We start from the raw sequence: 25,944 nt of genomic DNA on the forward strand, positions 1-25,944 counted from the left end.
TGGATTTAATACAGGTTCCTCAAAATTGTCTTTCCTTTAAAAGCAATCATGACCATAGTATTCTTCCATTCTTGACAAGTGGCTGTGAGGTACCTGGTTTTGAAGAGAGTGAGTTATACAGAGATTGCTTTTGTTTAAAGCGGAGCTCCTCTGAGGGAACATCAGCACTCCAAGGCATCAACAGCCACCCTGGGAACAGACCCAGGTTCCTGAACTCCAGGGACACAGACACTCCAGCTCTTAACAACTGAATGCAAAGTAAGCAATCTGATTTTTTAATCTCACCTTGTTCCATGTAATCTGGGGTAATTGCAGTTCCCCTAATAGTCATGGTGGTTTAACTGATACACAACAAAACCAAACACACTACTCTGAATCTCCTGGAGATATCTAATTGTTCTTTCCCACTACAAAAATGAAAGCTGCCATCTGAATTATGCCATTACACTCTTCTCCTGATGCATTATCTTTGGCTAACATAAAACCCAAAGAAGAACCTGCAACTGAGCCAAATAATTTGCATAACCATTTTGCACTTACCTCTTCCACCCTGTTCATAATGCAGGTCAAGGCTCATTTTGCACTGAGCTTTGCATGGGCATATTGATTTAAAAGTCAGTGCATGACTAGGCATTTATGAGTCAGAAGGGACACCCCATACCTATCTAACACCTTTCTGCCCACTTCCCCTCCACAGGAAACAACAGCTTTTGTTTCTTTTAGCTATTGCTCCCTTAATACTGTAGAAAAACCTCATCCTTTCATGTGATCCAGTTTTCCTTCATGCCTGGGCAGCTGTTCTACCCTCACTCATCTGTTATAATGTTCTGCCTCTCATTTCTCCATGTCCTCCCTGCCTTCAGTCCCAAGCAAGGGACCCAGAGGTGCTGACTGTCCCGAGCAAGCTGCATGCATTAGGCTGCAGGAGCAGCCAGCAGCCTGAGGTGTTGCATCCCAGGCCTCTGCCAAGTGCCACACATGATGCCAAGCCAAGGCACATCCCAGCCTGCTGCCAGAAACACCTCCCAGGGTACAAAGGGCAGTAACAGTGCAAAGCACCTAATCCAGTTTAATATTTAATTCTTTCAAATCATCCCAACTAAGCCAAAAAAGCATCTCTTTTTGCCATCCTGCTGCTGCCTTCTGCAACTCAGAATTAGTTCCTAGCAAAATAACAGAAAAGAGAAAACTGCTAATAAGCTTTTCAGCCTGTCCCTACATTCATCCTGACTAATGCAGAATTGCTTCCCACATGACTTAGTTTACTTTTTATCCTTTCTATTTCCATCAACATCACAATATAACTCCACACAAAGAAGAAAGAAGGTGGCAGTTTCCTCCCAGATCAGCATCTGTTTCCCTTTCTCCAACATTTGGAGTCTCTTCTGCAGGCTGAGTGAATGTTACCTGCAGGACAGTGGATTAGCACCACTGAGTGAGCACCTGAATTGCATTTAAGCAGCTGCTTTAGCTATGTCCAAAGCACACAAACATTTCTAATCAAATATATTCAGAAATAAACAACAGCTTGCATAGTTTGTTTTTCACTATGACTTTTCCACTTAGATGTTTCTGTATGTGGCATTAGTTTCCAAACTTTATGTTAGAATAAAAACAACAAAAAATCCCCACACAAGCAAAAAACCCCCTCAAAACAAACAAAAAAAACCAAAACAAAAACAAAACCCAAGCAAACTCCTGTCCCAAAACCTCCCACTTAAACCCACAGGAAACTATTTGCCTTATCTCCTTATCTCTCCACCAATACAGTTACTGCAATACTTGCACAGGTCTGTTTTATATGGGAGAGTTTATGTTGAAGTAACTCCCAAAGCTATAGAGCTGCAGCCTGAAGAACCACAGGAGCTGATAAAAATTTACACAAAGAAAGAACTAAATTACAGTGTTAAAAATTGGGGCATTAAAATCCCCAAGTGTGCAAAACTTACTACAATTAGGAAAAAGGTAGCTAAAGAATACATACTAAAATAGCATAAAAAGAAGTTTTATTTGCCACCCCCAACATTGCCTGTGATATCACACTGGTGACACTGTACCATCAGGTAATGTCATATCTACATTTCTTGTTTTACTGTTATGAACTTCAGCTTTCAGGGTAACAGGGCATTTTTTAAAAGAAAAAAATGAGCCTGGCACAAAGAAGAATAGCTCTCCTCTACTCATACCCCTTGTAACCTTTAGATACACCAATAACCAGGTAAGTACTCTCACTCCAGCTGCAGGAAATGAATGATTTTATTGTATTACCTCTCCTCTCATAGTTTATTTTTTATGTAATGTACAACTTCTAATCCTTCCACTACTATTATTCAGAAACATTAACAGAATGATAAATATTCCACAACTAGGGCAAGCTGTAGAGAAAGATTTTTCTGTGTCAGTCTTTTGTATAATCAAAATGTTTGCTACCACAGAATGGAAGAGCTGCCTATTAAACACTGGTGCTCACCATCAAAGCAAGCAAAGCTCTGCTGTCCCTTGGGGCATCCATCTGACCCACAACTCACCCTCCTGGCACAAGGAAAAGTCCAGGTGAAGAGTGAGATGCTGTCTAGATGCTTAGTGCCAGCCAAAATGCCTGCACCCACTTTCATCTTTCCTGCTATTGAAACCTTAGTATTTAATACTGTAGGTGAACTACCCACAGGAGAGCAGCAGACTTCCCTGTGGACCCTGACATGCTTCTCCCTCCATCTCCAGACAGCCTGACCACCCTCCCTGCCCACTGCTGCAGCGACCCCTCTGCTCTTCACCTGCAAGCAGAACCTGACTGCGGTAGGGGCATTCAGTACTTCCTCAGACCTGCAGGCTCCTCCTAAACCCTACTGGAAAATATGATGGAAGGAAGTGAAGTCCTCCACTTGCCCAGAATGGGCCAAGATAAGGAATCTCTCTCAAAGAAGCAGGTAACTGGAGCAGATGAGCTCACAATGGGATTCACTTTCTGATATGATGTGCATAAAGTTTCCAGAAAGGTCAGTTATGGATTCAACCCTGTAACTCAACAGGAGATTTGCCCCAGTAAGGACTTCAGAGTGAGAGGAATGATGGGTTTGTCTTTACAAACAAGCTGTGGGTCTGCTGATAAAATGCAGCTATCAGTGAGAGACAACAGAAACAATGGGATGGATTCCACTAAAAGATGAAAGAGGCACTGAAAGAGCACTATGAATTCCACAAAAGTTAAGAATTAAGAAGGGATTATGCATTGGGGGTGGGGGGGAAGGTATTGCAGGTATCAGGCGTTCCAGGAAGTCTGTACCTCTCAAGTACCTCAGCCTATGGGGAAAGAGAGAAGGGACAAGCAGCCGGGAATTAGGATAAAAGGAGGCTGCGCCCTCCAAAAACTTGAGAGACCCCAGGGGAACTTATTCGAATAAATTTATTCGAATAAAGTAAAAGGACTCCTCTGTCTCCTTTTTGGACATAAACCTCTGGCGTTTGTGGATTGATTTTCCTGACAAGAGCTAGACTCCTCAGGAACAGAGGCAGAGCTTACCTTCTCAGGCACATCAGCATCAGGAAGACAAAAACAAAAGGAATTGGGTAAATAGTGCTGTGAAAGCCTGTACCTCTGATCTTGCCTGAATTTACTTGCACAAGAGGTAAAATCATGTGAATTTATGACACAAGACTTCCATTGCTTTCCTTCATACTGTCATTTTTTTTTCTTTACAGGGGCCTCCTAGGAGCATTCTGGGAGTAGACTTTTCCTTTGAACCTCAGCTGGATTTCATCACTTGAAATTCTATGTCCAAGCCCTCTCCCAGACATGCCTGCCAAGTTTCAAAGACAAGCACAGGATAGTGTCTTCTCAAACAAACTATCAGGAAAGTTGCTCAGAGCACTCTGACATTTGCATGCTCTGACTAACCTTTAAATAGTAAAGTCAAAATATAAACAACAGTATTAAAGATAATAATACTCTGGACAATTAACATAAATACTGTTCTTGTAGACTTTTAGGCTTTATGTTGAGATGTGATGATTTTCTCAGCACAGATATCTTAGAAGGTTCACCAGAATATGTCTTAGAACCTTCTTTAAAAAAATACTGCTTTTTCCTAAAGGCTTCAAGAAACTTTGAATATACAACCTCCTTATATAACACATCTAAATAGTTAATGATGCTGTCGCTGAGGAAGCACTGACTTCTTTTTACTTTCACTCCTAGCTGCCAGATCAAGTTAGGCACTCCTGTGACACTGAATGGTCCAGTTCCTGCCTGATCCCTATTTCACTGTCCAACATTTGTCTTCTCATAAGGGTCCCTTGACCAGTGTTCAGGCTGTACATAGTCTGAATTTCCACCAAGAAATGTGGATTCCAGAATTAAATGTGGCTCTAACAAAATTTTAAATATTCAGTGCACCAAGACAAACATTAATCCTGATGGTTAAGTTTCCATTCATCCCAGGATCTGTTAGGCTGGGTAGCCACATCTCTGCCAGGAAGGTGCACTGCAAGCTGGCTATTGTCAGGGAGGTATTACAAAGGGTAATTTTTCAGGGTAATCTCCCAGTGTGCCTCACCTTTTGACCCTCAGGTTTTGAACTGTTTCAGTCTTCTGTTCATGGCTAGCCTTGTTGCACAGGGGTGTTTATGCAATTATGGAAGTTGCAGACAGACAACAAAGAGAATACAGCACCCACCTTACAGACCTGTAAGTCTCTTTCCGTATTAAATAGAGAGAAGGAGGATCATCTGGAGGGTGAGTCAGGATAGCCCCACTCAGGCTAAGTCATCCCAGTACTCTGAGTCACTGCCTGCAGGGTCTCAGCTCTCTCCATGGACTAACACAACCACTGCTCTGACCTGGGCAGCTGAACCAGTGAGTGTTAGGGCTCAGTGCTCAGGCAGAGAAAACTGCTAATGGGAGATGAACAGTGTCATTCTGGAACAACTGGGAAACACAGCAAAAGCAGCAGACAAAACAGTACAAAATTAGTGGTACACAGAGAAAAGCAGAGGTAGGAGCATATTCACATTCAAACTATGAGGGTCTCAACAGCCATAAATCCTACCTCATACCTCTGGAGGCACCCTCACCTTTCCAGCTACCACCGATGGAGCACAGCCTAAGGTAAGAAGTGGTAATATTCTCCTCAGCTCCTAATTGTACTAAAACCTTTCATTTTTACTGAGGCCATTCCAGTATGTGATTTGCTAATAGCAATTTGTCATTACGAAATCATACAGACTGTAGAAAAAAATATTTATTAACTTTACTAAAGGTCGAGCCCTAAAAATGCTACTAGTTTTTGTCCTTCTGATAATTTTAAAAGTAGTTTCTTAACTATTTTGAAGACCTGTTTGGCTTGGTATTTAAGATTTCTCAGAATATGACGTGCTTGTAAAGCAAGTCTCTTACCAAAAGTCAAACATAATAAAGTAGAGCTGAAGCACAAGGACAACTACAGCACTGTCAGGAAAAAAAGGAGGCCTACTTATGCAAAATCCTGCCATGCAAGTAATTTCCACATTTAATCTCAGTGTCTCTGCAGGCAAAACTTGAATTAACTATGCTCCATTTTGCTTGTGAACAAAGGCTGGCTAACAGCTCCACCACTCCCTGAGGTCACCTACAGAGGCTGTGCAAACTCTTGTCCTTGAAGGGTTTCTAGACTTTGACAGACAGATAGATATATGGCTGCTGGGATGTGCTTGGAACAGTCCAGCTTCAAAAAAGAGGCTGGATGAAATGATCTCCACAGGTCCTTACAAGCTACACGCTTTTTTTGCCAGATATTCCACAACTGGAAAACACCCTGCCATTCACAGCCCATTTATCAAGCTAGAACTTTTGACTGTATGTTCTAGTCATAAAATCTAACCCAGTAAAATCAAGACTAAACATCTGCAACTAGTTGCTGAGGGTCATCAATGTGCAGGCAACTTTTACACCTGTTGCTCACCAGCCCCTTTGAGCTGGCTTCTGTCAAACCCACAGGCTGAACACAGCTGAAAATTTAATATGAGAACTGCTCACTGACTTTGGTAAGAGTGTCACTGCTCAGTCACAGCACAGCAGGAATGCTGACAGGCTGAGATTATGTAGAAGAGGAGAGATGAAGGTGAAAAAAGATGGACTAACCTGCTCCTAAGCTTGGGCATCTCTTGCAACGCAGGATTTCACATAAACACATATTTAACGGTATCTGCTCTCGATGTCTGACTGTAAAATTGCTAAATCATACTGAAGTAGCTAATTTTAATTGATTTTGGCAGCAAATCTACCAGTCTTCCTTCTACTTGAACATCTCACAAACAGGACTGAAATGAGCCTTGTCAAAACATATGAAAAAAAAAGAGGACTATGTAATTGTGGCTTACTGGCTTTGTCATTACATTTATAGCCCCACTAATGGTGTATTACAGAAGAGAAGCATAAGGGCTTACTAGTAAAAATATCAATAAAAATAGCACTGTTACTAGGAGAGTTGTGGTCAGGAATAGCACAGCTCCCAGAGTTTCATTATCATATCACAGAAAACATCTGGACAAGGCGTTTAAGGTGATAAAGCACTGAAAAATCTATTTGAAAATTTTATAAAAAACTTTTAACTAAATGCAAGGACAGGAAAGAATCTTAAAAAGAAAAAAGAATACAAAGAAGAATATTTTGTTTGGTATGGGTTTATACAATTTGATAGACCTCATTAATCTTTTCTGAGGACAACAGCTGAAAGTGGAACCACTGCTGCTACCTCTGGTGGGAAAGCACTGATTACACCCAGTATAAGTACATACTATACATTTAATATTAACATTAAGTGAAATATATGTATATATAGAGAGAGATAGGTTTCTGTGGCGTTCTATGTAGTTTATTCCATTATGCAGCAAAGAAAGAAATTAGAAATATTCTTTCCAGTTTTGAAGGTGCCATTTTTGGAAATAAAAATCTTCACCAAACCACAAAGAAATTTGTACCTGTTCCTCAAATGGTGCAACATGTTATACTCATTTGGTCTCATATAGCTCTGCCTCCATGGCTAACAGCATATAACTGTGACTCACTGCTTCAACAGCACCTCATAAGGTTGCCCTGCTTACCTCCTCATGGAAAGAGACAACATATATTCTATCCATTGTTGTTCTGTGCATATTTTTCTTTTCTCCTTCAACTATCCTCAAGCCCAGAGTGGAACTTATCAGCATCACAGAATGTAGTCACATACACTTCAAAACACTGTTTGAAAATATGAATGTAGGGCTAAATTATGCAATGTTGAATTTCTGTTAAAACAACAAGAGTCTCTTTTACCACAAAGTAAATCCAAGACTTCTGAATAAAGTTTCAATCCTGCTACAAGTTATGATTTTCTTCAGAGGGCATGACAATATTCAACTCAATAGAATGTTGCATGAAAAGCACTGTAAAAAAAAAGTATTGGATTCATTTGTGGTGAATAAAACACCAGATATTCTTTAGGATTCAGCCCATAGTACACAACAAGCTACAACTAAAAGGGCAGTAGAAAGGCTGAGGTGTAGTAGAAAGGGTGACTGCTCTCAGGACACCAAGCAAAATATTCCAGAGAGAATGGGAATTGTCCTACTGACCCCAGGAGGCTCTGGGTTGGGTTTTAAAGGTTCACAGTACTGACAGACACATAAAAAGGTGATAAAAAACATCGAAAAGGTCAAATATTTTGGCTTCCAAATGTTGTTGTGTGGCAAGAGGAACAAAAGGATTGTTACTTAAGGGGAATAAATACTGAAGTTGAAAGGGAAGCAGGGAAGGGCCAAAAACTGGGGAACAAGCAGACTTCGCTCATATCTAGGCACTTTTCTTATTTCCAGGTTTGGCACAGATCTCTGTGCCACAGAAACAGAACTGGTGGCTCATAATATGAAGCAATAATAACTATTGCATGTAAGCTGGTCCAGCAGGAAATTCTCTAGGAAAGGAGCAGTGAGAAAAGGAAGCATGTCACTAGTGTAACCCTCATGAAAAAAAGGCCATATATGTATTTTTGAAAGCAGATTTTGTTTCAGTGTTTTTGTAAATTAATATCACAGTCATCACTGAACTGCCTCACAAAGTGCTGCAAATAAAAGAGCTAGAAAAGACCTCCAGAAGTCTGAAAAAAAGGCAAAATGACTGTGGAAAAACACAGCATAAAGGACTACAGGAAAGAGAATCTAACTTCTGGTATCACGTACTTGAGAACTTTCAAGGTTTCTTTGAATCAGTAACTCAGAGTAAAAATCAAACACAAAAACCAGTAAGGAACTATTTAAACAAAATATATATTTTTTTTAATAACAAGAAACGAGAAGAATGAGAGAGCTCACTGTTTCCACAGTAATACATACATATATACAAACAAATAATAGGAGCAATTACTTTCAGTAATTTAAACTGTCTGGCCTCAATGTGTTGACTTCTTAAAATACTAAAAAACTTAGTTTTCTGTATCTATTTCTATTTGGGAATATATATTTCAGTACACATACTTATTTAGTGTGGTCTCTAAGGCTAGCAGCTTTACAATGCAATCTGCTTCAATGCTCTAACAGAGAAATAATTTATTGGAGTGCAAGTACAGCTTTTTTCTTCAGTAATGCCTGTACAACTTCTTCTCGTCTGTGGTAAGCAAAATGAGTTGTGCATTCACATGGACTTAATAAGCCTGCCTAAAGCCTACATGCTTTTTTGGACACACACTGTGAACTCAGTCCCAGCATCCACCAATAGCTGGGCCAACTGGCAAATAATCTCTGAGACCAAGGGGAGTGTGCACAGGAGCAAGTGCGCAAGGAATTGCAACACCGAGTTCCTACTGCAGCACCCACACCCCAGGCTTGCAGCGCAGCCGCTGTACACGTGCACATTTATTGTGCCACACATGCAAAGGATAAGATTTAAATAAAATCTTTACCCCAGAAAAGAACAGTTATGAAACAAGGACTTAACTTGAGTAAGCGTTGAACCGGATCTTGAAATTTTAAAGAAAAAGCAAAAACTGAAGCTTCAACTCCTATTTTTGAAGACTGCGTTGGAGTGAGTCATAGTCATTGATGTACAGAGATGCTACTGGTTTTCAACAGCTTGTAGGACTATTCTGTCTAATTAAAAAAGTGATTTACAGGTAAGCCAAAGAAAAGAGGAATTGTTTTCTATGTGTATAAACCAAGTCCTCTGACTCAAAAATTCCTTTGCTGAACTAATTATTAGATGTACAAGTGCTCCATGCAAAGATGCATCTTGGTTACCAAAGCTTCACTTCATTCCCTGTCGAAATTCTGGCAGCTGGCATCCTAGAAAAGGCTGAAAGAGAGCTTGGGCATTGTTGTAAAGGTACCATGTAAGAAGTCATCTTCATACAGAGAAATTTAAAAGTGAAGCTATTCAAAAACCAAAAGCAGAAAAGGAAGTAAATCCCAGACTAAATTAATTTTAAAAGAAAAGCTAAATACACTGCCTGAACTTAGCAAAGGCTGACTTCAATTGACCAAGGACATGTACACTGAAATCAAGGATAGTGCCCCACCCAAAGTATCATATTTCCTACAAGGGAAATACTGTAACTGGAATGACCAAAGGCCCAGCAGCTGCTCCTCCATGGATCCATCAGCAGGAGGCTTGTCTGAGATGTTCTGGATCACATTCTCTGCCCAGCTGACAAGGTAAGCACACCCAGCCACTTGGAAGCCAAGTGCAACTTAGGAGAAAAACACGCGTGACACAGGCAAATGCTCAGTAGCAGTTGAGCCACACAAAGCTGCTGTGAGAGTGTTTTTCCATCATTTGACATCGTATGAGTTCTGTGGCCAACATCCAAGCCGAAGAAGAGATGTGCTCCCATATCAAATGACAACCAGGACCCCAGATGCTCTAAGGTTTTAAGAAAGGGTTGTGCATGCTGAATGCAGGTACAAAAGCTCAGCTTACCTAAACAACATCCAGACAGCATCCACATTCACTTGGCAGAAACAAAGAATATTAAATACACATTTTGCCAGGAATATCACAGATATGACTAATACTCTCACTGTATTTCATACAGACTTACAAAGCAAAACTGACATAAAGTCAACTGCAAGTAATTGACCAACATGATCAAGTGAGGCTCTGATTCTCTTAAACAAGACAAAGAGGGAACTGATCATGCAAATTTAAACCTATCACACCCAGAACTAACAACTTCTTCAAAGGAAACTAAGCATTACAAAAGCCGTCTCTTTTCTGTTGCCAAGAGATATTTTTTGCTGTTACCACCATGCTTGCAGCACTGCCATGGTTCCCAGAACCAACATTAATAATACCTACAAGATTTACCCTCATTTAGAGAGAAGCAACTCCAAGCCTTCACTTAGGCACTGAGACCAGTGCAAGCACACAGGAAAAATGGACAACATCAGAAGCTCTAGGGAATCATGCAAAAAATACATCTTTGATGAGGGGAAAAATATTTTCTATTGGGGTAAAAAGAAATCTACAGATAATAACTATTTGGTTTCACTAATAATGGAAGAAAGGTAGAAAACAACTTGACAAGAGAAGGGCAAAGAGGAAAGGAATTATTACAGGGATCAATTCATACTATCTGCTGCTTATCAAGAGCATTTTGAGGTTTAATTCTCAAAAGAAATGACAGAGACATTTATCCAAATGCTCACAAACTTTTTCATACTGCTACATTAGTGTTTCCATCTGCTCCCATCTTCCAAATGAGCTACCAATTTTAAATACCCTTTTTGCACACGCTACTTCTCAATTAAGAAGAAGCACCAGGAGAGGCAGGTTAGGGGCTGTGGCCCCTCCACTCACCTCTCCACACATCTGTTCACCATCCCCTCCCCAGAAACAGGAATTAGCAGCCACCTGCTGCCCCTGGGGGATTTCAATCTACATCAGACAAACAATGATAAAGAAGGAGCTTAAGTGGAAGACAGGAAAGAGATGTCAGAGAATGAGGAAATCAAGTCAGTGACTGTTGCCATACCTGCATCCCAGTCAAAAATCCATCAAACCTAGCAACAACTGAACCAGGGTCTGGGATGGAGGACAGTGCCTTGGACATGGCTGATCCATGGCTGTGTAAGGTCTGAAGACCCAGAGCAGCAAAACACCTAGTGTGTACCTGTATCTGTGGGTGCTGCAGGCAGCTTTAGAAACACAAAGCTCTCACATGGAGAAAAAAAAATATCACGCTAAATCAATACAGCATGCATGAAATAATAAAAGATGAATAAAATAAATAAAGATATGAGCAGTTGTGCTTGAGATGCAGGTTAAGAGACCAGCATTGCATGCTGTCAAGCCATGAGATCAGACACACCCAGAATTAAAACAACGTGCTCCTGGGACTCAAGACAGCCTATGCAGTGCAGTGGGACAGCAAGGGTATATTACAGTGGCAGCTACTTGTTGAGTAGATCTGAAGAGCAAGGTAAAAACCCAAAAGATGAAAAAATGTCAGTGATCAAGATGAAACCCTTGTCAACACAGAACGAAAAAAATCATGATGAAAAGCAGCCATTTGGGAGAGATCGTAAAAATAACATATTTCTAGAAAGCTTCAAAAGATTTTATTTCTTTGGAACACGTAAACTCAAGCAGGTAAGGTGAAGGATTAAAAAGGCATGGGAAAAAGACTCCAGCATTCTTACAATCCTATGATGTTTGTTTAATGCTCTGCATTGTTCATTAAACAATAACCAAATAGATCATTCCACTGAGCCTGAATTGCAAAATCTGGCAAAGCTAGACTCAAACATGGATATTGTGTTTTTCATCTAAGAAGACTTGTACACTGTGTTCAATACACTGTTTTTCATGAAAGGAGTAAAAAAAGTAATAACAATAATCTAACCCACTGTAGTGAAGACCAAGATAAATAAAAGCATTTCTGTCTAATCCCAGGATCACCTCTAGTAATTGAAAATACTTTATGAACTAAAAAAAAGAAATTTAGGAAGTTGCTCTGATACTAACTATTGCAAAAAAACTTCTTATAATTTAGATTTTTAAATAGAGAATTACAGAATCATAGAAACATTTAGGTTGCAATGACCTCTGTAGTCACTGAGTCCAACCCTCAACCCAGCATTTCCAATTCCACCCCTGAAAATGAATTTCTCCACACCACAAAGACCTTTTAAATTACCACAGGCATATAGAGTCCAAGGTTTTCATGATGCAACCTCAATTTTGTTATGCATGTGCATTAATGTCATTTACAGTGAAGAGTTTCACTGAATTAAAAAAAATCTCACCACTAGTAGGCATCTGAGTCTTTCACTGCCAGTTGAGGCATTTAAATTGTGCAAAACTCTACACAGGACAAATATTTTACATTAAAAAAAAAATCTGTTTTCAAGTTGTCCCACATGTAATATTTTTGAAGAGCAAATGATATTTTTTCATCTACAGTTGGAGAGTAATAATTTACTTCTGATCAGTCACCCATCCATTGCCCTCTCTGCAGAGAAGCCATCATGCCCAACTCGTGTCTGGCGACACACTCATCAGTAGAATCCTGAATTCTGAAATAAACACAACTTATTTCAATATGACAGTGAAGACTTCACCTGTATATTCTATTCCAATCCACGGAGATCATTGTCAAAATACCAAAAGGAATCGCAGTCTGATACCCTTAATAGCAACTCCCTGTTTCACTGACTTTTGATTTTAAGGCTTTTCAAAATGCCTCAATACCACGCTACAGTTGTTAAGGCAAATCTTTCTCCGTAAAGCAACGCTTCTACCGCAATAAAACCGCCAACTTTTTTAGCAGTGGTAGCAGAGCTCGAAATGGAAACATCTGGTGTCGTTTACGGACACATATTAAAAGAACAGATACTAGATTTCCCTGGAAAAATCAATGTTTGCCCTTCTTCATGGGTAAAACGGATTGCTCATGCGGGCTCGATAGGAGCCCGACACACAGATGCTGCGGCTGGGATGGCAGCGGAGCCTCGGGGGTGGCCGTGTGGGGCACACCGTGTTCCCCAGAGACCCCGAGGCTGGGGGGGATCTCTCTGCGGTACCTGAGCAGAAGCTGTTGCTGCTGATAGTCCTGCCGGAGCCCGCGGAGGAACTGGGCGGGTTGAATTCCCGGCTTTCCTCTTCCGAAAAGGGCGATTCGGAAGCGGGTGATACCTTCTGCTGCGGCCGAAGGACCAAGCGGGGGATGCGGCTGCGGGACACCTCCCTTTCCAGCTGCGTCCTCTGCTCCTGCTCGGGAAGGGACACCCCGTCAGGAACCTCTCGGATGCGCCCTCCTCCTTCCATCATCGAGGCAGGGGCAGGCAAATCCCGGCCCCTCCGCCCCCCCCCCCCCAGGGCGGGGGCAGGACGCGATTTGCCTGCCCCTGCCTCTCCTCGCTCCCCGCCGCCGCGTCCATCCCCGGCTCCTCACCTTGCCGCTCTCCCGCAGAGGCCCCATGGCTCCTCAGTCAGCGCGCAGCCTGCAGCGGGCACCTGGCATGGGCGAGAGGGATGCGCTGAGCGGGGCTGCGCTGCCGCTGCCGCTGTCGCTGCGGCGCTGGGGGAGGCGCTGCCCGGCGCGGCCCCGCCGCTCCCGCCCCGACACGTGGTGCCGCCGCCGCCGCCGCCGCAGCGCCCGCCCGCCCCCGGAGCCGCCCCCGCTCCCGGTACCGCTCCCGGAGCCGCTCCCGGTACCGCTCCCGGTGCCGCTCCCGGAGCCGGGCAGGTGCGCGCCGCCTCCGGCACCCCCTGCCCGCTGACCGGGCCCTGGCCGGGCATAAGGAAACAGGGCAGAGGGCAGGTGATGCCAGGACAAATATGACGGATGTATGGCCGTACGCTTAGCAAAATGCATCGTCACGTTTCTCTGCTTCTAAGTCGTGGAATCGTAGACTGTTAAGCGTTTGGGAGGAACCTTAAAAATTACCTACTCCTAACCTCCCCGGCCATGGGCAGGGACATTTCCCACTAGACCCGAGTTGCTCAAGCCCTTACCCAAGCTGGTCGTGAGCACTGTCACAGCTGGGGCATCCACAACCAACCTGAGCAACCTCTGCCAGTGTCTCACCACCCTCACAGTGAAGGATTTCTTCCTAAAGTAAAGATTTTTTTCCTCTTATTTTTCAGTAACATATGTTTATGGAATATGTAGAGAGACAAAAACTTACTTGATTCTGACATAAAAACGTACTTGGTTCTCAGATAATACATTGCATAGTGTATTTAATTGTGGTATTTTCTCTCTTATCATTCATTGTGGTAATTGTTGTTGACCCTCCTATTGATTAATGCACATGTGGTAACCTTGTTCATCTGCTCCCCAGAGAGGGTCTAGTTAAAAAACAGGCATTAGCAGGACTACAATCTGGGCTATAAGCGTATGTGCACAATGGGTGAAAAGGACTCTTTTTTCCACAGAAAGGATATTAATATGAAACTCTTTTGAGGTTCCACATGTATGTCTGCTTATAGGACTTAAAAAGCTTACAGAAGTTGTGTTTACAGAAGTTGTATTTCCAGCAATCATATTTTTTGGCAAAGATTCCTTTTATATTTATACTTCCTACTGTCCTGGTTTCAGCTGGGATATAGTGAATTTTTCCATGACACCTATAAAGGGCCCCAGTTTCTGTTGGGAATTTCTCTTTTCTATTAGACCATAAATATTAAATACTGTCTCAAAAATAATTAAGAGAAAATGTGCCTTTAATGTGTAGTGCAGAGAGTATAGCATCAGTAGCAGGAAAGGTGATGCATTTGTCTAGACCTCGAAGAGGAAAAAGGACTCTGGTAAGTACTGACGCACTGATTGTTGTATATCCAAAGAGTCATAATTACTAATTTATTAACCTGGCATCAGAATTAGATCCATTACTTATGTAGAGCTCCAAGCTATGCTCTGCCAAAAAGATGATACCATCCTTCCCTGGCAGTGACAAGACATCTATAATTCAGAGACGTGAGATAGTTACAGCTGAAAAAAAAAAAAAAGGCCTAAAATTCCTGTAATAAAAATTCTGTGAGTATAAAATATCTTCCAAGCACCGGCATCTACCATCCTGCCACAAAAGATCAGGAAGAATTCTGGACCTTTCCTTACTGCTCTAAGACTGTTTCCATGGAAAATTGCAAGTCATATTTTAATTACACAATTTTTTTTTTTCCACTCAGTAGAGATCAGGGTGCCTGAGACTGTGGGCTTCTCCTGCAAGCCACCCATGGCACACGTGGGGTGGAAATTTCCCACGTACATTTGCAAAGCTGTTGTACCAATAGTAAGAGTAAGAAGAAGCTGTGCAGCAGCACTGCCATTGCCATAGTAACTCAGCTCCAGAGCTGCTGCTGCTGCTGATTCAATTGTCGGAGCCTGTTTTATCTTTTTCCATTTCAAACTCAAATTTTTGCCTTACCAAGAAACAAGATACAAGAAGCAAAGTCTTCAGGCTGCCTCAGGATTCATAATGGGAGATGTGATTCCCTTTGATCTTCTCTCCTCTTGGCATAGAGATTTATAGCCTTATCATAAATCATAAAACAATCATTAACTTTCATGAAAACATTTTTTCCCCTTACAGTCATGTATATCTTATAAATATTGAGGAATTAAGTCACTTTTCAGTAACTGATTAATTGATTCACTTTTAAGTCACTTATTAAAATATTTTTTCTTTGCATTAGTTAATCATCAGTAGTGGCAGGAACACATATTTGATATGAACATGTGATATCACTCTTATTCCTCTCTTACGTCTTTTACCAGCAGGATCTCTGCACTACCTATAAAACTAATTTATAATTTCATAACCAGTGTGTAACTGAAGAAATCTGTGTTTGCTGTAAAGAAAAAATGTTATGCATTCATAAGGGCCTCAGAAAACCTACAGAACACAATGTCTTCTTAGCCTTTCCTTGCTTTGCTCCCTCCTGAAAAATAACAGCTCTCTGGGAAGCTGCAGAGGGCTGCAGATTCAGCAGAAGCTCCAGGACGCCAGGAGCTGCCAGGGCAAGCTGGGCGCTGTGCCAGGCCCTGGGGTTAGACCTTATGCCTTCCTGAGTGGGGAACAAGGTATGTGAAGCAGTTTTTATTCTGGCCTTTGCTACCAAGTTCTTCATTCTGTTAGAGTGCTCTTCCAGAAGAAAGTTGCTGGGGAGAGAAGATGTGGTGAAATAGAGAAGATCACAGACTAAGTTTTGCTGCTGCCTCTGAATTTTCTAAGTGGGAGGGGGATGGGATTCTAATTCAGCAGAGTTTTCCTGGCCAACAGTTAGCTGTGTCCATTAGCACAGCACAAGGAACTCATTGCATTGACACTTCCACATCTGAACTGCTGAGAGAAAAGCTTCACCTGATGTTTTTGCAAAGCTTTCTGTGAAATTTGTTTTTCTAAGTTTATTTGTTCCATCTGATGGCACACTGTTTTAAGACATCCACAAAAACTGTTTTCCAGTTTGCTTTCTTGCAGTGTAGTAGATTTGCTCATGAGCTGCCAGAATAACAGCAGGAAAGCTGTACAGTAAAAGTTTCGATATCCTAATTAGGTACCCAAATACCTCAGTTCAGAATTGGGCACTTTGGAAGAATAAGCAAAAACTGTAACATACTCTGGAGAGAATCACCTAGTGCTCAGCACTATGTACAAGAGTACCTTTGCACCATTCCACACAAGAGGTTTATTCATGCTGCCAGGAGAGACCGAGTCTCGACTGTGACCTTCTCTGTGGTATAGCCTTTAATGTTTCTTTCTGTTTCTATGAATTTTCCTTTTCTGTGTAGTAGCTCATCTTCAGCAAGAGGGCTCATTTTATTTCAACCAGTCCTTCAGAATGGAAGGAAGCAGGACTTGTAGGAAGTCAGAGACGGTAGTCATCCCAGGTGGCAAAAGGAGTGGAGCTCTTCTTTGTGTGTGTGTGTGTAATAATTAAAATAATTAAAAGGCTGAACAAGGATTCCTGCCTTATGTGAATTCTTACTCAACAGTCACTTCATGCACCTTTGCTATTTTTATGCTGTCATCATTTGGTAGTTGCATATTCTTGCATAATTTGATTTTGTGGAGAAGTGAATGCTTTCACACTCAGATTATCACCCAAACAATGCTGGTCCAAAACCAGGCTGGCTCATAGCTCAGATCAGAACTGTTTCAAATTTTTATAATACTGAAAGTACTTGTGGACATTTGGGATGGAAACCAAAGACACATTTTGTGATCTTATGTTCATTAGGGTTAAATGGCTTTCTCACAAAGTTACTTTGAACTGGAGAGTTTTGGTGCCTAAATCTCTCTAGATTCAATTTCATGGGTCTGAGTTTTTCTTTTATATTTTAGCACTGGGCTTTCACAGGTTGACAAAGTGCAGGCAATACCTGTACTGGCCATAGGCCATGTTTTGGTTTTGAATTACGTTATCCTCTGAGGTTCAGTGATGAATGAGGCAGAGGGCAGAGCTGGGCCCTGTAATCCCAAGACCATATGATTTCATTAATGCAGGCACATAGCTGATAATGCTTCTGTTGGTGACTTTGAAAGCATTTGTACTTTGCCAGCTGAGACAAGTTTGCTTATCAAATGTGTCCATCCTGATTTTCAATTCAGATGGGTTGTAGAATATCAGCAGATCTCACTCAAACACTTCACAAATGCTGAAAAGAAGACCATCTGGAGCTAACCATTTTCACAGCAATAGCTTACATTAGAGGTCAGCAGAGAATTACCTGGAAAAATTCTCTCATCCTCTTTCAGGAATACAAGAAAATAAGAGAAAGATGAGAAGACTATGAATATCATTATAAGACAGAGAAAACAGAAAAAGGGAAGGATTGCTTCATATTGGTCTTGGGCAAAATAATAGAATAATTAATGTAGGATTCTGACAACACAAATCGTAGGTTAAAAGTAAAAGTAATAGATATCAGGACATCTTTACAGGAAGCATATCATGTAAGAAAGGCTCATTGGAGTGAATAGTGACATTTTATAACTTGCAGCCAAATTCCAAGAAAAAACATCTGGGACAAATAATAAAGCTCTGCCAACAGGAGGGAAACTGTTTTGGAAAGCAAATTTGAGAAAAATGCTTTGAGCCCTTAGTAGCCAGTATCTCAATATGAGTTCTTAGATTTAGACTGTGGTTAAGAGAACTAATGCAGAAGAAGTGGAATATTTAGCTGAAATCAGGGAGGGATCTTGCCTGTGCACACAGTGTAAGATGTCTGCTGGAACAGCGTGTTCAGTACTGTTGGGAAAGAGTTCAAGGGATATACTACTTTCTGTAAGACATTTATTTAATCTGACTTCTGATAAGAGTCGTGTGATCTGTTTGTACTAGACAGATCCCTGTCAGTACTACTCAGTGAAATGCAAGCCAGAAAGCAACCTAAAGCAGTGTGCACTCTCAGATGTTCGTGAAGCAGCCTATATATGTAGAAAGGCTCACTTGTCTGACTTCAGGCATCTGAAGTTACTGTGTGAAGTTATGAGATACACAGAGGCAGAGTCATGGCAAGCAGGCACATCTGTGCCTGTGCCCACATTGGAGATGGAGGTACAGCAACTGGTACATGGGCAGCAACTGCCTGGGTTTAAACGTCTCTCCCCAGGGGTCCCAGAACTCTGCCAAAACTCATGACTCAGCTCTGCATCCAAACAGTTTGGTAAATATGTGAAATTTGGGTTGAAGTGCAGATTTGATCTGCTTTTGAAATAGTGTAAACCCATTAAAAAAGTCTTTCTAGAAATGATTTCCATTATTTATTGTAACAGGCACTCCCATCAAACTCTTAGTTTGTAGATGTGTGGTTTAAGTGGCACAGAAATATTCTGTGTTTTAGATTTTAGCTGTGCCTCAGCTACAACAGAACAAGATCTGGTATTGTTATATAGGTCTAATTTTTCTAATTCATAAATTGTTATACATAGCAGGACATGTATTTTGATAATCTCTGAGAAGATTACTACATGGTTCAATGTAAAAGATTAGGAGTGGCCTTGTTATGATTCAGAAAATCCAACCATCTATGCTCAATAATGGTATCCTACTGCAACATATGGCTTCTTTATATAATGTAAATTCTATACAGGTTTGCGGTAGAGCTTGGGATGCAGCTGTGGCGAGGTCCTGAAAAAGATGACAGTGTGCTGCTATTTCTGGTAGATGATTCCTGGTGTAATCTTCAGCCTTAATTGGTTTAGGTTCTGGTATGATATTGCTGAAACCTGAATACTCAGGGGAAGCAGATTGGTCAGAGACAGACACACACAATGGCTCTTACCTCATTTTGAAAGCTTTTCTGCTTTGGGGCAAGTGTTTACTTTTATCTTGGATCAGTGGTATCAGCCAAGCATTATTTAAGCTGGAGAACACAAACGTGGTGGATCTGAGTGATATTTTTTATATCAAGTCAGAATAAGTGAGAAAGTAAGTAGTGGTGGTATTCAGCAGTTAATTATTTCTGAGTGCTGCATCTCCTAGGTTATCAAGGAAATTATTTTAGTATCTTGCTTGATTTTCCTCAGAACCTTATGTGTGAAATTATGAAGATATAAAGAGGCTTATAGTATATAGCCTTTGCATCACAGAGTGGACAGAAAAAACATTTGATTGGGAATCCAAAGTGCAGCTTGGATATTTTCAGTTCTGTCTGGGAACAAGTGTCATTTGTGAAAGGATTTTTATTACCCCAAAACAGGTTACTGAGAAGTGTCTGCTCATTTAATTTGCAGACCTAACTGGATTTCTGTGTTCTGATGCGTAAAAAATTGATTTCTGATCTACTTTTATTGTATTCTTAGCATGCAAATAGAGGAGAGTCTGATTTTGAATCCGCTTCACTGTGGGAAAAGCAAAGGATGCAGTAAAATGTGTGTATCAGAAAAATTCCCAGGAATTGAAGCACATTCTTACAGAGCTCTTAAGGTAAGCTCAAAATTAGTTGAAGACATTTAATATGTTTAAAAGTATGAACTCTCACTGACCTGGTGTCTAACATGGTTCTTAAGAGCTCTCTCCTTTGAATCAAAGTAATGCCTTGCCAATTACCACATGCTTCTGCCAAAACGTAATGACTGGAACCAGTACAAATTTCATCAGTTTATAAAAACATTCACTCAGGAGAGAAAGACAAAATGAGATATCATGATGGTGCAGAAGGAGATGGCATCTAGATCTCCCCACAGGCTCCTTGGTACGAGCCAGAAAGCACTGCACGTGCTGTAGCCAAGTGAGATGTGATACAGGAGGTGACGATGGGTTCTAAGTCCCTGGGAGGCAAACACAAAGCAATGGGGAAAGGATGGCAAGGGTACACATACGATCTGAGGCACTGCTGGTCAAATAATAATATGATTTCCCATGCTCCATAAATGGAGCACAAATCTATTTCAACTGCCACTGAAGTAAGAAAACCAGCATAAACTGTACATAATTGCCATTGTCAGTAGCTGTCCAGCTTCAGGGAAGAGCATAAACTCTATTAGCAGAGCACTGTAATTTGAGCTCAGGATAACTAAATTGAATTTAACCATATTTCAAAGGTAACAGCAGAAGAATGGTCAAAGCAGGAGCTTTTTACCTTGGTCCTTTAAAATGGAAAAAATGTGAATAATACTTTCCTTCTCCCACCACCACCAAGTAGCCTCTAAAAACAAAAGTCTTGCAAAGTCTTTCATCCTAATCTTCTTATTAATCACTCTATTAGTCCTTCTGGGTTGCTTTGATAATAAGATTTGGGATATGCGTGAATTTTTCAGTACTGAGGTTCACTACTGAACAAGTAGGAATTTATATCTGTGCATTCCTCTGTAAAATAGTTCATGAAAACTTGAATAGCTCAGATGAAGAACCAGAAATGTTTCTTTTTAATTTATTCAACTGATGTTATGGTATTTATATTTTGATCTTATTCTTAGAGCCTGGTCTTGCTTCTATCAACTTCATAGTATTGATGTATATAAGCCAAGGAGCATAACTTCTCCTCCTGCTCTTGTTCCTTTCTGTCTTTGATGACATTCTTGGCTAGACACTTAGCCAGCAGTGTTGTCCACATAGAAACTCTCTGAGAAGGTTGGATTGTGAACAGGGACAAGGCCTTTTTATCTATTTTTTCTGTATCTGTTTCAGTGTGATCTTGAACAAGGCCTTGAAATGCTACTTCATATAAACAATAGATGGTAATATTAGTATGAGTAAATGGTTAAGCTTAATGACTTCAACATTAGAAAGATTATCAGGATGTCAGTTGGGCTACAAATTCTTAAACAGTCAAATGGAATTACTAAATGGATTCAAAATCACTGGTGTAAGAGTTTTGGAGCAGTGTATTTGTAGTTCACAAATTTCACTAACCTGTGTATGGTTCCTGACAGGTAATTATTGCTTGATAACATCCTCCCACCTAACATGTGAATGAGGTATGTTGTTATCATCCTCTCATTCCCTTTCAATAAGATAAGTGTGCCAACTGGGCAGTTAAAAGGCAAATGCCACATTTTTTTTCTCTTTTTTCTTTTTCCTTCTTTTTTAATCTAGGCATCTACTTTAGGCAATGGCAATATCAAATTTTCCTCAATTGTCAATAAATAACAGTGGGACTGCTTTGATTCAAAGCCTTGTGAAGTTTCTGAGAACATTGAATACATGAAGGGTATAAATAAGAGTGCCTCACTTTAAAGAAAAGATGTATGTCTGTAGGGGTGCTGAAGATTTTTCATGTTTATACATGTCAAGAAGAAGAAATGAGAATTTCAATCCTAATTTTGCATCTGCTTTGGTAATTTTATTTACACTCTGAGTTTGCAATTTTATTTCATTTTTCTCTAAAAGAAGACAAGATAAACATGGAAATATTTCCTACTGATAATGAATTGTTGACCGTGTCAAATATAGTGTTGATTTATAGTGTGGCTGTTAAGCCGAAAGAAATGAATGCAGTTTGAGCAATGAATTACGGGTAACAGTGCAAGACTGCATCAGCCCCCCTCACCTATTTGCTGAGCCTCAGCTGTGTGTTGCAGGCAGTGCCCTTTGGCTGTGGCCGGGCGCGATGGCAGAACTCCTGCTGAGATGTGTGTTGGCTCTCTCTGTGTTGTTCCAAACTGGCTGGAGGCACCCAGCCAGCAATGCCCAGCTGCACATGTCTGACACCCAGTCCCTCGGCTCAATTTAATTGCTAATTGCAACAAATGCCTCCTAGAATCTGAGTGCAGGGGCATCTGTGTAAGTGTAGGGACAGGAAGGAATCGTGTCAGAGCTGATTTCATACCCCATTCCCCCTGGGTGCTGCCCTGGGTACAGTGCCACCTGGCACCAGTGGCTTTCAGCATGCCCTGCTGCAGCACAAAATGGTGTTGGGCAAGCTTTAGTTCAGGAAAGACTAAGGGATTGAGCCCAAATATTTCTGAAATATGATTCAAACCCACAGTCCCTGTATACCCATAATGGCCAGCACAGCTGAAAGGTTATCTTCTGCCCAGAGTTCCTACCAAAAGTAATGCCCAAGCTTTGAATTGCTGTAGATACTAAGAGGGACTTGAATTAATACAGTTATTGCACGTTTCACTGTTGATAGGAATTTCAGAAGATTCAAAATCAATATGTTATTAAAAATTTTCTATTCTACACATTAGTTTTCCTGTTTTCCTCATACTTTGTTCTGTTGATCTAGATGTCAGGTGGTCAGTGGGCCTTTGACATTATTTTAGGGATAAGCAATGAAGGTTCAGACTTTCAAAAGTGTTAATTTTTTGTTCAAAAAGTGTATAGAATGTATTTTAGTATGGTAAATGGTAGATTCCCTTTATTCCTTTTATTCTATATACCTCTTATTTTTTCTTGTCATTTTAATTTTGATGTAGATATTTTTCAAGTCATTATGAGAGACTATCATTACTGTTTAGTGTGGGTTTGAATTGAGTTTAAGCAATCAAGAGCACCCACTCAACCCACTCAAGAAATATTAGTCTTGAGTTTCATGGAAGGCAGATTTAACCCACATCAGTGCACAATGCCATGAATGCAGGACTGATGCAAGGACTGCCATTCTGCTCATGGCAAGTTTGCAGGATCTGTGCTCAGATCAGTATTAAAACTCTATCACAGCTGGAAGATAACTTAAAATCTTCATAAACAATATTTGAATAACACCCAGTGTTGGTATCAGTAGAGTTAAAAGAAACGTACTTTGAGCCTGCACTCAAGAGAGAACTTGTGACAAAATGAAATATAGCCTGCTGAAGCCTACTGTAAGCAAATACCACAAGCTGTGCCAAACAATTATGTTAGTTTCACATTAAAAGTAATACCAAATAGAAAGAGAGGGCTTGCATATTCATGTCACCACTGTTTTTAAGTGGTACACACATGAATAGGGTGAGCAATTATCTGGCAAAAAAAGGCCATTGAACCATAAACTGTTTATACAGATATCCAATACAGAAATGAGTATTAAAGAAGGAAGAAATGGATTTGAGTATTAGAGCTGCTTTCTAATACTATTTAGGAATATTAGAAGCATTATTTAATATTTAATTAAATATTAAATAATAATTAAATTTAATTATTTATTATTTATTATTTAATACTGTTATTCAATGATGTAGTTTTCATTACAGTTTAAATATGGGTTGGCTCCTCTGATTCTATATATGTACAGACTATGTTTTACTTTTCATTGTGAGAAGTTATGGTGAAACATCTGTTCTTTGCAACAGAGCAGCAAATAGGAGATTATTGTTCAGTTCATGCCTGGTACATGGGAACACTTTCAGGTTTATAAATGGATTTTGGGGTACACCACTGAAGTGGTGAGGTTGTATCTACTCAAAACATCAGGTGAGGGACTTGGGTCAAACCCAACAACTGTGGTGTACTCTTGCCCAAAGATACCAAGTTTTGTATGCTGTTGATTGGTGTGGGATCTCATGTTCCTGCCTCAGGGACATGATACAATTTGTCATCAGATACTCCAGTGCTTTTGCAAACAGTCTGTATCTGTGACCTGATCTTGACCAGAGAAACTCCCTTCTCCACTGCAGCAGATGAAACTGGATGTGGCTGGAGAATACAGGGCTTCATAATGAAGGGGCATTTTATCTTTAGAGACTGCCTGAACACGCTGAAAACAATTTTGATTTCAGAGCTGAGTTCAAAATTATTTTTTGGTTTTGCTGCCAGCTGGGAATCTTCACACATAGGTTTAGCAATGCTTCAACAGAAATACAGGTACTTCTATATACATATTTTTCAAGAGTTTTTATATTGGTTTATTTGTTGCTCCAAATATGTATTGGAAGGTGCCTTTCCCTTGCACCTCAAAAAACTTCCTTTTCACAGTCTATCACAAATCAAAATTATGTACATATCATTAATCCTACAGCGTCTAATCTCACTAAAATCACCGTATTTGGCTATATTTTTTGTATCATTCAGCCTATCATTCACTACATTTTCAGGGTTCCCTAATTCATCTTCTCCCAAGTACTGTGCAGTTTCTCCTTCCATCTTTTGTCTACTTCAATATGTAAGAAATATTAGTTCAGAAGTCTGAAGTTTGTATTTATCTGAGAACATGTAGGGATTTAAGAAGTTAGTAGATTTTTTTGTGCTTTTTAAGGTGGAAACATTCACTGACAGGCCCTCTTTCAATGACAGGCAACTAATAGCATCAGCAGAGGTGGTGTTACTTCTTCAGTTAGAATTTCATGTTCTGTAGACATAGGGAGAGTAATTACATCTCTTACTGGTTTTGTATAGTAATGTGTCACAAATGGTTTTCATACTCCTGGCTTTCACAGTTCTTAGATTATGGGATGCCTTTTCTAGCTTTCCTTAATGATCACTTATGCCTGCTTTTATTGAAGACATTGTGGGTTTTCTCTGCCTTCTTGTTAGAAGTCCCTATTCAGTTCCAAATAGGACTAGGAAAAAAATGAACAGTATGAAGTCATACTTGGAATTGTTCCCACTCAGAAAATGCTTTTAGATTAAGAGTGCAACCTCATTCAATATTTAAAATAATGGCAATACTACATAAACTTGAATTCTGTCTTGTGGAGTAAAGAAGTTAAATGGTACCTTGCTCCTCAGAGTAATTAGGAAGTTTGCATGGAAGTTGCTTTAGTGTTTCAAATAACAGAATTATTTTATCATGTCCTGCAGGTTCTGGATCTTGGCAAATATAATTATATTTTTAATAATTGTAAATGCATTTGAAATGCTCTAAGTGGTAAAATAGCATCTTATTCTGTTGTTTCTTATGGGAGTGTTGGAGCAGCATGAGAGAAGCTTTGATTCTGCAGAGGCAAAGGTGTGCCTGTGCATCCCTCAGACTGTGTAGAGGCTCAGGCATCTGCTTACCTGGTGACACCCAGATTTTTTGTTGCTGAATGTAAGAAATCGAGTTTCTTTCTATCATCAGTCTGTATGTGGTTTGGTTTTCTCCTCTGTTGAATATAGCAAATAATAAATATGTTCTCTAGATGGTAATAAAAATAATTCTAGGAGTAAGAATTTCAACTATACCTATGTTGATTCTGGTAGATACATGTCTAACTTGCTCTTAGAAGTCTCCAGCAATGATTTCCATAATCTCCCCAACTACCTTACTCTTCCACTCTTTACTTGGTGTTTGAACTTTCTGTGCTAATGTGTTAAAGTCACTACTTTTTGTCTTGTCTTCCACAGCCATGAAGAACAGAATGCAATGTTTTTAGCAACTTTTTATGCACATGACTATTGCCCCCTGCTTGTCAGTTCTTCCTCATTCTGTTCAGTGCATGATTTCTTAATTTATTTTCATTTTCCTGTTTAAAATGACCATCATATTATACTCAGATGATATAACTTATTAGGATTATTATAAATTCTAACCATTCTCCAAAGCTCTGACAGCCCCATTCATCTTGGAGTTGTCGGCATATTAACAATATAGTCCTTACTTCATTATGCAGGCCACTAATGGAACTGTTTGCCAGACCCAGGATGGA

General features: G+C 40.3%; 1 protein-coding gene across 1 annotated transcript in view; it reads right to left on the bottom strand.

Annotated features, from left to right (window-relative positions):
- The window catches only part of SYBU (syntabulin), a 39,974-nt gene extending 26,433 nt beyond the window's left edge, over positions 1-13,541 (bottom strand). Inside the window, exons 1-2 of the mRNA XM_058833531.1 lie at positions 13,398-13,541; positions 13,027-13,213 (exon numbers count right to left, since the gene is read on the bottom strand). Coding sequence (XP_058689514.1) covers positions 13,027-13,213; positions 13,398-13,424 — 214 coding nt within the window. The 5' untranslated portion in view covers positions 13,425-13,541. The remainder of the gene's footprint in view (positions 1-13,026; positions 13,214-13,397) is intronic.
- Between the last annotated feature and the right edge of the window lie 12,403 nt (positions 13,542-25,944).

This window comes from Poecile atricapillus, chromosome 2, assembly GCF_030490865.1.
Source record: "Poecile atricapillus isolate bPoeAtr1 chromosome 2, bPoeAtr1.hap1, whole genome shotgun sequence".
Lineage (NCBI taxonomy): Eukaryota > Metazoa > Chordata > Aves > Passeriformes > Paridae > Poecile > Poecile atricapillus.